Here is a 14,844-nt window from a genome sequence, read left to right on the forward strand (position 1 = left end):
AACGTAAGCCAGGCTGGACCGGGCTCCTTCCAGCGCCAGTAAGGACAGGCTTTCATTAAAACAGAAAAGTGGCAAATGCATCAGATGAAAGAAAATGAGAGGCAAATAAATTCCTTCAAGAAATAAAAAGGAACAGGGAAAAAAAAAAAAAACCTCAAGAAAGAGGATGCCAGAAAAGCCCCGAGTAGCAGCACAGATCATCTGATGGGGATGCCAGCTTTCCTCTACAAAGGAAACCACCATCATTACAGGAGAGCAGGAGTTCCTGCATCATTAGGGGCACCGCCAGTTTCCATTATAAATAGCTCCATCTTAGCAAGTGTTATGGGGCTTGGAAAGCTAGCTGAAGTTGAGAATTGGTAAGTTAACTGGCAAGGCAGGGGGGAGTATTTTTGCAAGGTCTTAAAAAAAAAAAGGAATAAACTGTTACTTAAAGACAAATCTTTGTCACTGCAACTTCAAAACCGCATCCATTAGCTTGCTTCAAAGTAAGTAACCAAACCAGTAAAACACGAAAGAACACATTTTGTCAAGATGGGGGGGGGAGGGGGAAAGGAAAAGGAAAAAAAAAACCCAAAAGGGCTGGGAAGTTGGGACACAGCCTTCAAGGGAAGCGCATCTTGTCCCAGAGCACAAGCATCTCAGCTGGGAGGTCTGCGCCGCCTCTCTCGGGAATGCTGGGAAGAAGGCAGAGAGCCACCACCACGCAGGAATTAATCCAGCCATGTACGGGGACGCACCGATCCTCAGTCTGCATTGCCAAATCCCGTTTTCAGAAACCAATGAGCTATTTGTGCACAAGCATCGGAGGGAGAAGGAACCCAACCCGGAACAGAAGTGACATGCTCTGCCAGCAAAGCAGGTTCACATTAAACCTCTTAAAATGGGGCTTGGAGTACTTCAAGACAACTGCGGGCACAGCAGTGAAGAGATCTTCACTTTCTAATAGCGAACCTGAACAGGCTCAGCCTGCAGCAAGCCCTTGCCTGTCCAGATGAGAGGCCAGGGAAGAAACAGAGTCAAAAGAAAAAAAGAGAAAAAAGAAAAAAATTGAGTGCTGCTGTGCTTCAACCAGAGTGCAAGACACACAGGGGACAGCAGCAGCCCTGGGCGTCACTCGGGTTGGGATGAGCGTGCCCCAGCGCCGGGCAGCAGCAGACAGGCCTGCGCCCTGCCATACCTGGGATGCCTCCCCACGGCCATTCCTCCTCGGGGGCAGCCGGTTCGGGATCAGATGCTGAGGAGATGAGCTGCTCGGAGCCTTCCTCACTGGCTGTCAGGTCCCCACGCCTCGCTGCTCCCACCACTGATGCATCACTCTCTAAATCAGTGCTTCTGCTCTCTGGACTGAGTCCATCAAGCGATGGAGAGCACGAAGGTGCTGAGCGGCTCTCTGTGGGCTGGGGGTGCTTCTGCCGCGTGTCCAAACCTCCAGCAGCCAAGACAGCTGATGTTTGGCAGCCCATGAAGACTGTTGCTGGATGATACAGTCCTCTTGGCACGGCTGCCCCGGTGCCAATTCCTGCCCGTCTTCCAACCAGCAGCACCTGAAAAACACAGGTGGGAGCTAGCTTAAGGAAACAAACAGGCAGTGCGCTGCAAACGGAGCTTCTAAAGGATCACACGTTGGTTTCTGGAGAGAAAAGTGGCACAGAACTCAAGTATTTTGTATAGTATTATTATTACACAAACACTTGGCATGCATTTCTTGCATCCTAGTGTGAAAACGAGGGCCTGGACCTCAACTGAAGCTCCGTGAGCCAAAACAACTGTTGGCAAAAGTGCGCTGCACCCCCAACCTGACTAAAGGGACTGAAATACATGAAGGACTCAAACTAATCTGAACAGTAACTGGTTTTTACAAACAGGCAAGCTTTTAAGATTAGATTCCTGCCAAGGCTTTTAAGACCCTGGACCAAAGCACTATCTTCCCACCAAAGTCACTGAAAACACCTTGAAGCTACTGACTCGCGTGGAGCCCTTGTGCATGATGTTGCAGAGCCGCTGGTAGCCCATGGCTTAAGCACCGCAGCACCCTGAAGCCCAGACACAACCACCAGGACCCCGTTGCAGTGCCCACGGCACAGCTGGCCTCTCCAGAGCCACCCACAGCAGCCGCACTAAGCAACCTCCTCCTGCCGCTCCTCTCATGGTCTTCTCTAGAAAGCAATGGGATGAGGAAGGGTCCCTGGAGAGTTTGAAACGTACATCTGCCATCGCTTACTTGCCTGTATATCCAGCTTTGCTCACAGCACATCGACAAAGCAAATAAGAACGAGGCAGAAATCACTGTATTCATTGTCTTCCTTCTGCTCTGTCCTGTCCGTTAAATCACACCAAAGAGGGAGAACGGCTACTCAAGCTAACGCCACGTAGATGAAATCGCATTTTCCACAAGGCAACTTTGGGCACCGAGCAGAAACATTTTAAATGGCACTTTCCTCCAAGAACTGTTGAACTTGCATAAAAACAGTTCCAACAGTATAACCACTCTGCTTCTAAATCCCAGTGTTTTAATACTTGCCTTTTTTCCTTTGTAAACCTACTCAATCAGAACAATTTAGGAGGGGTGGCTACTGCCACCACTACTACTAAAAGGTCACCGCCAGTTTATGCAAAGCCAAAATTAGCTATCGTAATGCCATTGTTCATACTAAGCAGGGCTTACTTTTCAGCCCCAAATCACAGCAGGACAATTTACAGTCACCTCCACACCTCTCTCCTCTCTTTCATTGCATGACCTCTTCCCACCATACAAAGTCAGCTGCCAAGCCCAGCTTAAAGGAAACAAAGGCATCTTGTCTAGGCTGTGACCAAGTTTCATTAAAAAAGCTCAGATTCCACGTAACAAGAAGCAGAACAAAAAGCCATGAAGTTATTTTAAGAAGGAGTAAAGGTTTGCTACTCAGATTAGGTTCACAGCTTATTCCATCACCACTGCTCTCGGGTTCCTCCTAATTACTTTTTGGGTCTTGGATTTGCTGCTTTAAAATGCATCTAGCAAGTGCTTTCTGGATTTAGCAGCTCCTGGATGTAGTGTTCCAAAACAAATGCAATTCAAACAGGTACAAGTGCTTGGCAAAGTCATAGCAGACGCACATCTCTTAACAAGCTCCTCCGATTGCAGAAAAAAAAGTAATCTCTTCACCGCCTTTGCACTCTCAAAGCAAAAGCATGACAGTTAACATTGGCCTAGCTACTGTTTTTACCACCAAAGCAGTAAAAAAGTGTAGATGACTTACCCAAGACAGTCAACAAAATTCCTGAACCTATGTCCCTCCAGCTGGGGGTGAAATGAAGTCTCTGCGCAAAGCACACTTACAATACTCTCTTTGGTGGTGGAGTGCGGGCTCCCCACTTCTTCCTCCAGTAACAAATACCATCTTTTTTTTATTATCATTAAAGTGTTTTGAAGGCAAAGGAAAAAAAATCCCTTCCATTAGGCCTTACAAAAGGGCCGAGTCCCCCCCAGCAGCAGACGACCACATGAAAGCTTGGGAGGTGAAGTCGAGCCAGGGGCTCGTCTCATCCAGGCGTTACTCTCCCCTGGTGACACCCCCTTTCCCAGGGAGGATGCTCTGCCACCCACGAGCGTTCCTGGGAGGTGCCCCCATGCCCTGCGTCCAACAGGGACGGCAGTGACAAGACGCACAAGTCCAAAATCTTCAAAAGACTTCAAGAACGTGCTTTGAAGTTGAAGAAGCCAGACCTCACGGCACGAAGGTTTCAGAAGCCTGAGTTACATGGCTCCGCCAGCTGAGAAGGGCCTCTTCGGTACAGGACCTCTCCTCCCACTTGTAACACTGGATTGCCAACACACTGGGCTTCAAAGGACTGGTACTCAAGTCCTTTCTGCAGAGAATCATGGTTTTCTAGACAAACACTGTTTGGGTATACGATTTCTGAGCCCAAGGACCCCCGTAAAAACTGAGAGTCCAAAGAGTGCATATCCCGTAGCTCAGAGAAGTACCAGATATTCATTTAGGGCATTCTAGGGGAGCGGGGATACCAACCATCTCTAGAAGATTGCTCCTGTGATTGTGCTTCTTGGTCTCCAAGATGCATCACTGACGAGGTTATCACACGATCGCTGGCATCCTGAGTAGCCTGAAGGGAACCATCACGATACCGGTGCTGGTGAATAAAACCAGTTCCAAGCTGCGATGAGCTGAATCCTGGATATGCCACCTGCTAACCGCATGTGCTCACTACAACTAACTCGGTGCCGCATCGCCAAGAACAAACTCTCATATTTTGGATATAAGGATAAGCAGATTTTAAGTGAGGTGAAGGTGGTGGGAAACAGACTCGATCAGTCCGAAAAAAAATGGAGTTACAGCGTAAGATCTGAGAGACAGCGCATAGACAAGGCAAAAGGATGCGCAATTTAGTGGAAGTTGCCTTTGTATTTAAGGAGGGAGGTGAGCAGGAAAAAGAAGGGGACGGGATGAGAGAGTCCGCAATCAAGCTATTAACTGTAATTCAACATAAAGTGACATATTTGGGTACACACCAAGTTCTTGTACTGTCCAAACCCTGCTAACAGTTTTTTTAAAATCCAAGTCACACCGTGAGCCTTTGATGTTCTAGTATCTATGTAAACTTTTCCATAGGTTAGAAATCACGCCTCTGACACTGTCTGCTTTTAATTGAAGAATCTAGCATTCAAAAATAAACTCACCTTTCCACGTACTTCTGAATTAAAACTGTAATTCGCACACCGCTGGAGGCCTGCTTATATAGGTCAAGGTTGCTCGGGTTCATTGCTTTGTATATTACAGTTTAAAGAATGCTCTAAATTCAAGGTTTTTAACTTTTTAATCTACGGGGAAAACTTCCTATAAACTCAGATTAACGACTGCTAATGCACTGAAGAAAGAGAACCGAAAACCTTCCTCCTCCTATAAAAACAAAATAGTGTGGCCTCTGTTTCTTTTCTGATAAGAGTCTTAAATACCAAACATTTAACTGCATAATAACATTTACTGGCAGCCAGGCAGCCTGCTTAGCAGATATATAAAGCAGGTAAAAGGAGAAAAAGTTAATTTCTTGGCTGAATGATTCCATCGGTAGCTATAGGGCAAACTAGAAAGTCTTTTAGTAAAGTAGCAGTTGATTCTTCTATCAATCTGCAGCACACATACTCTTCCAAGGAATGCATTAAATATGAAAATCATATCCCGTTATCATCTGTTTCCAGCTTTCAGCCCAGTAAGCTTTTCTTAATGAATGCTGTAGCCTAAGGGACAAGCATGCTGTTGGCTTCTCTGAATAATGGAGTGATGCTACCATTTCTGCTTATTACAATATCGACTAGCTGAGGGGGTTTCACACATAGTCACAAGTGACTACTCTTGCCAGCATGCTCCAAGTTATTACAAGATGTTTTTAGACATTTCATCTAAAAGAGCTTTACTGCTTTTAGTGAAGAAAACAGCTATGGTCTTGAACTGTATCATTTATATGGAGATAGGAGGAGGGATTAGAAGCCTGCATTACTGCAGATATATAGCAGAATGTATTTAAGTATTCCTTGTCAGTCTTTTTGTCTGTTACTTAGATATGCAATCTCTTTTTGCTTCTTCTGAGAAAAGGTCAAAACGCACAAAATTATAAATACACCGTATGAATCGACTGCTGCAGTTTAAAAAATATCAGTCATTAAGAAAATTTCCTCCCCGGTCAAGACCATTTTCACACTGTTTGGCACAGGAATTATAAAAACCAACATGAAGATGAATATAGTCAGCTACGAGTTCTTCCCCCTTCCTAATTCGAGTTCTTTGGTTGAAATAATTGCACTTTTTACCCAGGTTGTTCTACTTGGCTCAGACGCTAAGCAATATTTCACACTACAAATGTCAGAACAAAAATCCCCATGAGAAGACTGCGTAGCAATGCCGGCCTCTTCCCGCAGCAGCACGGAGGGAAAGCGCATCCATGTAACCAAACACACCCCCACCCCACCTCTTTCACAGTACCTGCTCCTCGTCTTCTTCCTTGTCACCTTCTGCTGACAAGTTACCCTCCTGAAGCGATAACACACTTTGAATTTCTCTTCCATACCATGCCTAAATGCGAACAAATCCATTACATAAAATCAAAGGCCAAAAAACCCCCATCACAAATCAACAAATACTACTTTGCAAATTGTGCCCTTTTAAATGTAACGTCCTTAGCAGTGTTTTTCACTTGGACTAGATTTAAAAAGCCAGAGATCCCATTTTCTCCTCATTTTTCCGCTCCCCTGAACAAATGACGTGGCCTGTACACAATCATCTGCAGGTTTTTAAATACACGCTTATTCATTCGCGTAATTTAGAATCCTACAAAACAGTAATAACTTGTTGACTCAAATTTATTTCATCCCAACTAGTATTTGTAACGCCAAATTATTTCTGCTGCATCCAGACAATGACGCCGCTGCTTTGGGATGAAATGAGCTTTAGAATTTGTTTTACATGCATCATCTTACAACTCATTGAGCTATTAGAAGGAAAAATATATGGCAGATGTTATACAGAGCAACCCAGCATGAAAGGCAACTTGCTGTAGTGTTTCTGACAAACAACTGCCTAGACCGCCCTCACCTCCACTACAGTGGTTAATTGACCAAATGTAATGCATTCCTAGTAGGACTCCTGCTTAAAAGCCAAGCACAGGCAGCACCTATAATTAATCCTGTTTGTTAGTAATTGTAAACCCCAATAACAAGTTACATCGGCCCTGAATGAAAGCACTTCAATACCTATTCTGCATCAGGTAATATGCATGAAAATAAATCTTTAAAACAATTAACTTCACCAGCTCCGCACTTCACTCCGACGGTGCGTTCACAAGTCTGCTATTTCCCAGGTAATAGAAGCTGCTCATAAAATCGTAAACATGAAATTAAGAAACAAAAAACACCCACAGGATAATTAAAGATGCTCAAAATAAACTCAAATGGATTTTCCCGAACACTTAAGTGAATTTCCTTATGCTCCCCAAAATTACTGAACAAACGGCAGGCACACAAACACAGGGAAAAAAAGTGAATCTCCCAGAAACAAGAGAAGTTTTGTCAGCTACAGCCACATAATAAACTGTGTGCAGTTATGATAAAGCACTCCTAAAGGGCATATTCTCTCTATGAAAAAAAAGAGAAAATAGTAATAATTTCTTTCTCTGTGCTTCCATGATAGATTAAATGATTACATGCTCCATAATTCTTATGCAATCCACAACAAGGGGGCTTTTCATTATCACAACACAGAGGATATGCAAGATGTGCTGTGTTCAACAGCTCAGAAAAATAAGTCCAACCTGGCAAAAATAAAATGGATGGCATAGAACCATCAAAATGGAAGCAACGAACGCCAGCCCTGCACATCAACCCATGGCACAATGTGACTCACACCAGTGTGTTACAACAACCGACCGCTCGTTAAACTGGTGAGCATTAGGGTTGCTCAGGGAAAAAAAAAAAAAAAAAAAAATCCTTAAAAACAAATGGTGAAACCTAGCATTCATGGCATACTTCCCGGTCCTGCTCTGCTTTAAATAAAATCTAAAAAATAGAACAAAATAGAACAAGGGGGGGTGGAATCAGCACAGACCCCCAGAGACAGTCTCCAGACTGCGTTACTAAGCTGAGGCAAGGAAAAGATGCTCTGTGAACATCACCAGACCCAACAGGCTTGAAAGAATTACCAGGCACTAGCCGGGCTACAGTTGTGCGAGGAATTTATTAACACGGGTGTGCAACCATGGGACCTTAGCCGGCCCATTGGTTCATTAGAGTGGAAATCAATTGCCACCGTAAGAGATAGCTGCACCTTTTCCAGAGAGCTTCCTTACTTCCAGAGGCAGGGAGATGAGCTAACCACCCTCCAAATCATCCCCTCCCTACGCTGAAGTCAAGGGCAGCACCTCCCAAATAGCAAACGCACGGGCAAACCTACTGGCGCTTCAGGGGGGGCGTTAATCAGCAGGCAGGGGTCTCATCACCCCATCTCAAATGCCGTGTGGAGCAAACCTCCTACATGAGCAGAGCGGAGACTGGGGCTATTTACTCGAATGTGAACAGCAGAAGGCAAGGTACATACACTGCAAGTTACAGCTACCAGGGGCAGCGTTGCCTGGGGCCAGCAAGTTGTTCTCAAAAAAGCAAGATTTTCAATGAAAGCAAAGACAGCTGATTTAAAAACACTAAAGTTTGGGGGTGGGGTTTTTTTTAGTTGGTGGTTGGTTTTTTTAGCCACAGTACAGAATTACTATACAGGGCTTGTTGTCACCTTATACTGATTTGACAAAAAGCTTATGAGGATTCAAAAAGGACTAGGCACTGCATCAACATTAACATGCATAGTTAAAGGGACTGAAGATTTTTAGGAAGAACAAACGCTCACACTTCAGGTCGTACATTTATCTGCTGAAGGAAAGGAACTTTTCTGATGCAAGAACTGCATACAAAGGGTTTCTGTGATGCAGCTAGCAAAAGCCAAACCAGACAGTAGGGAAAAAAAAAAAAAAAAAAAAAAATCGAAAATAAAGTACATTGCTGCTTCTACATCCCTACTTCAGGCTAAGCTTTAGTAACAATTCCTAGTGTGGTGGCTCCAGGGCACATGAAAAGTTTAAAAAAATATTTTAAAGTAAGGTTTGCTCATTTGTTTTTGAACTTCTACATCATTTTATCCTTTTTCCCCTTCTGTTCCCCCTGTTTTTATGTTGCAGTCAAATTCTTCCTCGTGGCTTTTTTCAGAAGTGCTTCTGAGAGGGCATGTATTTCTTTCCCCACACTGGCTGTACCCGAGGACCTCAGCCACCCCACACTTTTCCTTCAGACCTGTACCACTGTCATCCAAGGGCGCTGCTGCACTTTCACATTTTCTGGACCCAGGCTTTCTAGACACCTCCTTTTAAAGAGGATCACAGTCTAAGTTTTACTGTCTCAGATCAAGCTGCGTGTGCCCCTGAACAGAAGGCAGAGGGAGGAACACAGCACACTCAGACAACACTGTTCCTGCTTTAATTCGAACTGCATTTCAGAGAAATAAAAGCCAGTCACAGCTGAGTTCTGGATAGCCACACAAAAATAAGTGTTGCCTCAGTACCACATCATAGGAGCTTAAAAATGCCTCAACTAATTTGTTTCCTGCCCTCCTTTCTTCCAGTAAGTCAAAGGGGGGTGGCAGAGGGACAGAAATAGCCCCTACCAAATATTTCTGACGGATGCTTCCGCTCTTTGAAAGCGGATAGAAACACATTTCCCTCACAGTTTTACCTCCTCAGAAATCTGACTCCATATATTAGTGCCATGAGCGTGTCACAATTTTATTATTTTTTTTTCTTTTTTTTAAATCAGAGATCATTACTAACCTATATCCCTTTGCAACATCCCAAAACGTCTTCAGGAAATAGCAAGACAACATATTAATAATATGAATCAGAAATCCTTCAAATATCTCCGAGTACACACAAAAATGTTACCAAAAGCAAAGATCCGAGTGACACACGAGGACGCTGGAGGGGGCAGTTGTTTTCTCTTACCAGTGCTCAAGTATTGCCAGTTGACTGCTTAGCAGCAGAACCAAGCAAGACCTCATTTTAGCTCAGCTTTAGCCCAGGTAGTTCACACACAGTAACTTGTTGTAACAGAAGTTATTTACTCGTATGCTTCCTCTGCTGATGAAGACAGAGCAATAAGGATGGCAAGACTAACTATGGCTATTTAGGGTGTTCATTAAATTAAAAATTAAATTAAAAAAAAGTAAATTAAATATGTCCTGAAATGACTTCCATGAAATGTATTTGGGTATTTTTAAGTAATAAAAGCCTTACTGAAATACATCTTTATAACAAAATCTTTATGAAAATATTACAACTCAAGCCATCTTTTTGTCCTAACCTAGACACTGCTGATTTATTATCTTACCACTAACACTCCAAACACACGATCCACTTCCACATATTTTTTCAGCTCAGTTCTCCCTCACTTCCAAGAGACTCGGAAGCACAGGGCACTTCACTGTCAACTCAATGTAGAGCTCTGAAGCGTTGCTGACTACCTCCACAGCTACAGCAGGGTCTGTTACATCAGACATCAGCAGAGTTCGGGTTCATCTCAAATTCCCCAACATTACCACTTTAGGCACTCTGAAACATACGATGGGGTTTCACAAACACCTGACACCTTGATGTGCATAATATTCCTCCAAAACCAACCCTGTAATAACAGTAAACACATATTAAGTCTTATAGAAAGTTACTTCCATCTTCTGAATCATCTCCGAGCTTGAAGTTTTCATGTGAGCTTCAAACCGGTCAAATTCCTTTAAAAAGGTCTGGTTTCGCCGAAGAGCTCCTTTTTGTCGCTCATCTATTTCTTTCAAGTATTTTTTCAGCTTCATATATTTCAGTTTTGTTCTACAGGGGAAAAAGAAACTGTACTTAAAGAGTAGGAAAATAAACCAAACGCATCTATTGCAACCACTCTTCTTCAGACACACGCATGCTAACACTTCTGTAGGAGCTGCCCCCCCAGCCCCCACACATTCTCTGCCCGTCTAAAGCTGTGTTATACAACTGACAGGATGTCTCCTCTATAACTTCAGACTTAAACAGGGGGGTTGGTGTTCAAAAGGATAAGTATATTAAAAAGCTCTCAGATTTGTTTTAAATGGATTATGTCTTAGTCACATCACATTAAATCAAAATGAAAACTATTTAGAAAACGTGCTCTGAAAGTCATACAAATGGTAGCATTAAAGCTGCAGTTTCACAGCTGCTTTAAGCCAACCTAAATCCATGCTGCCACCAGAAAGGGGCATCTCGCTCCAAGCCTCTGGTACCTGCTGTGTGGCCACATGGCAAATCAGGCCAAGAGCATCCAGCTGAAAATCCATCTAAAACCAGTTCTTGCCAACCCAAAAACCACATTCACTTTCAGCCAGACCCATTTTCTTATCTGACTACAGAGCAGCCACACAAGCATTAGTGCCGACAAAGGGAAAACGTGAACCGGGGGAGTCAGGAACATCTTTTGGTCTCAATCTGCCTACAGGTCTGCTTAAATCAGCAGTGAAATTGCAACCTAAGTCTCCCAAGCCACCAATTATTTTCAGAGAAATTTCAGTTCAAAACCTGTTAGATTGAAATGAATCAAATAAAAACAAAGTACACATGATGTGACCCCACCTGTCCAGGCATATTTTTTTTTTCCTTAAATTTATGTCTTCATTTACATTAAAGGCCCTCTTTCAGAAGGGGAGTTTCTAAGGGATTGGCCATTACTGCACCAAGCCCTCAGTCCCTTGAGCCAAGACCAGAAAAGTCACCGCTGTGAGCTTCACAAAACCCATTTGAGGAAAGGAACACTGGATGAGACTTTCCAGCCCTCTTCTGCTGGTGGTTGGGTTTTTGGTTTTTTTTTTTTGCTTTGGGTTGTTGTTTAGGGTTTGGGGTTTGGTTTTGTACAGAGCATATATGCAATTTACATTAAGCAGATAACGCAGAAACAATCCAAGGACCAGGACTACAACCTAGAATATCCTCTAGGACTTTGTAAAACTTTCAGACTTTAAGACCCGAGGACTTTCTAGCACAACCTATGCTACAGCGATTTTACAAAAGTTGCATAAAACCAATTTGCATGTTAGTAATAACCAAGATAACAACACCTCAGTATTAACAGAATAAGGTAGTTATGCTGTTGCTGAAGTTATTTCACCAATAACTTGAGACATGACTCTTACATTATACTTAACATGAATATAAATTTATTGTTATAAAAAAACTTCCAAGACAACATTCTAAAAGCATTCCGTGATACCCAAGTCTTTATAACTAAAATAAAATAACCTATAAGAAGCTTTTAAATAGGCTTACAGGTAAGCATCAGACTTTCTGTATTCCAGCAGTTTTCTTTCTAATTCCAGCCTTTTGGCTTCACTGGAAGAAAACAAACAACATACAATAAGATAAAACTATTTCACAATTTAAATTCTCAAAATGCAAGAAATAAAGCATTTCACAGAGCATAAGCTTTCCAGAGCAGAGAGCCCATTTTTGCCAGACTGGTAGCCTTACAGATTGATCTGCCAGCCAAGCTTATCACAAAAAACCCCAAACACAAACCTCAGAGCTTTTACTGCTCTCTCTGTTCCTCACTGGAACAAGAGCTAGGTTGTTTTAAAGGGAACAGATGCCTGAACACGAATATATCCACACAAGACCCACCAAACCAGCCAGAGACTTCTGCCCGACTTAAGTTTCCCAGCTTACAGACCCAATGTGCTATCCAAGTATTTTATTTAACAATTTGAACTTAAAATCAAGTGTGTATTTCACACTCAGGCATCACAGCCAAGTACATCTAGAGATATGCTAGCACGACATGTCAGAACTTAAAGGGTAACAGATATAAGCAACCATCAAAAATACTTATGGTTGTGAAAATGCTATGAGGCTGCCCGTATCTGCCAAAAGCAATGCAAGGGTATAGACCCACGGGGATGATCAGACTGCTTAAGAACAAACTCCACACCTCACCTATTTCAAAGCAAATCTATTTTCAGGAAGATAGAAGAGTAAAGCTGATGTAATTTAATAATTACGAATTGCATCTGAAGATGAGCAACCATCCCATGACCAAAAAAAAATTGATAAGACAGGGGCTTCCAGTAGATTCACATTACAAACCCTGCAACAATCAAAGCAAGTAGCCAAGTTAGTTATTAAAAAATAACATCAAATTCTTATTAGCCAGGAGGGCTGTACACGTGCGAGTAACGTGGGCAGGTCCATGAGACTGCACGCACCCATACGGCTGGGCATGCTCGTCTATGGATCTGTGCACTCCCCTGCAAACGTGGCCATGCCATAGCCACCAACATTTGCCTCCTCCCAGTTGCCCTGAACAGAGAAAAGCCAGGAAAAAAAAAACCTTTCTGCTTCTTAGTCTGAGAGATCAAGGCCTCCATTTTACCCATCTGATCCTGCCACTGTCTGAAACAAGATTAGGTTTTCATGTCATGTATGCAATTTAAAAGCCACGCTTCATCTGGGATCTCATCCTTTCAATTTCCTTTTACATGACAGACAGCTAAGCAAAAGCAGATTTCAAGATCTTGTTTTTACACTTCTAGAAGTAATTTTCATGACTCAATGAAGAACACTGATATCCTGATGGATGTAAAAGCCGATGGATGCAAGAAGCCATTGGCTCCAAACCTGCTTCTCATTCTGCGATACCACAGGTAGCACATCACACTCCTTACTTCCAAAAGATCGCTTCCTTCCTACCAGCGTGGGGTTTAGTATCCCATTCATTGGTCTGTTATGGCTATTTAGACAGCACACAAATATCTAAGGAAGGTCTTCTCGAGGCAAGACAAAGCAGTATGAAAACCACCAGGTAAGAGCCTCTCGGCATTTGAGTATCATCATCATGAATGCCTGCAATGGTCACCACACGGCTCGTGGTGTTTCACAACACAGCTCTGTCCAAGCACCAAATTAGAGAGGCAATCGAGACTTTCCTCACAGATTTGCTTGCCCAGGTTCTGGCAAGGTTTGAGCAGAGTTTCTTTGTGTCCATGATGGAAGCGAAGCTTCAAGCAGTACAGGGATCGTTCTGGCCACTCCACTGCACCACCACCTCCTTTTCCATGTGAAAAAACCAAAGCTTTCTGCCTGAAACTTATTTGTTCACGCAGTTTTGCATTAAGTTAAAATGGTGCAAATGGTCAGTTATTAACTTTGTTTCCTAAATGGGCAGAAGTAGCACACTTCAGAACTTTTTAAGGATCCAGGTGGCTCATTTTAAACCAACCCCGAATCTTCAGTCTACAGAGAAAGAGTTTGGTATTTGAGAGCAGAATTTAATTCCCTGGTCAGCCACAAGCTCTCTCTAATCTCTGGAATTTCACCATGCATCAATCTGTAGCAATATTTGATCCCGCACCTCCCATTTTAGCCAGCAGGACTAAGGTGCCTCAATATTTTTTGAGATACCAGGCCTTAGAGTCTTTGTGCTTCAGTTCCACATCCATAATGCAGGAACAACAGCGCTCCTGTCACGATACCCTGTCGAGATAAGTACATAGAAAATTGCACACTTGAGCACAATGCAGTCTTCCCGTAAAAGAAAGACATGGTATTTTTACAGTTTTGTTTTTCTACACCAATCTGACATTAAATCAACTGTTGAGCACTGAGCTGCACCCACCTTACTAGCCCAGAGCCTGGCCAGAGCCTGCTCAAGCCTTTGCCAACCACGCTGGTCCCCTGGGTGGGTTAGAGGGGGCCTGCTCAGCACCATCTTCCACACACAACTGATGCCAGCAGGTATTGCTGAAACACATAACCCTACCTGGTTTACGTTCTCTGTTCAGGACATCTCACTATTTGTACATGTTTGCTGCAAATCGCCCTTAGTGTGAAGCATCTGGCCTTGCTGTCTGAAAAGCGAAGCTAATTGCGAAGTTAGTCACAGTGTTAAGTACAGCACTTAACTACATAGTTCATTTACTTCATCGCCCACGCTGCTCAAATGCTGCCTTTCTCACCAGCAACTACTGAAGATTAAGTGCTGAGTCATCACAACATGGCCAGGTCTGTATAAAACACAGCAGGCAAACCCTCCATCCCATTTCACTTATCCTAGATACCTTAAACCTAAGTCTCTAATTTTGCACACAACAGATACTGCTGACCTGCGTATAGACACCTATGCATGCAGGAATGTTTATATTAAGATTGGACAAAGTACCAGCGCTAAGAAATAAAACATGGCCAATAGAGTCTAATGCTTAATTTAAGGTGAGTTATGAGGGTTTTTTTGCACAAGTCTCAAGGCAG

General features: G+C 43.1%; 1 protein-coding gene across 19 annotated transcripts in view; it reads right to left on the minus strand.

The window, feature by feature from the left end:
- Positions 1–13,969, minus strand: part of KIZ (kizuna centrosomal protein) — a 58,447-nt gene extending 44,478 nt beyond the window's left edge. For 6 of the 19 annotated variants that reach the window (XM_035902233.1, XM_035902220.1, XM_035902232.1 and 3 more), the window contains exons 1-5: positions 13,949–13,968; positions 11,872–11,934; positions 10,254–10,410; positions 5,982–6,071; positions 1,181–1,547 (exon numbers count right to left, since the gene is read on the minus strand). In XM_035902233.1, the coding sequence (XP_035758126.1) occupies positions 1,181–1,547; positions 5,982–6,071; positions 10,254–10,394 (598 nt within the window). In that variant the 5' untranslated portion in view covers positions 10,395–10,410; positions 11,872–11,934; positions 13,949–13,968. The other 13 variants (XM_035902217.1, XM_035902215.1, XM_035902216.1 and 10 more) reach the window with 12 other exon arrangements.
- Positions 13,970–14,844: the final 875 nt, after the last annotated feature.

Source organism: Egretta garzetta, unplaced genomic scaffold (assembly GCF_000687185.1).
Source record: "Egretta garzetta isolate BGI_Z169 unplaced genomic scaffold, ASM68718v1 scaffold499, whole genome shotgun sequence".
Classification (NCBI taxonomy): domain Eukaryota; kingdom Metazoa; phylum Chordata; class Aves; order Pelecaniformes; family Ardeidae; genus Egretta; species Egretta garzetta.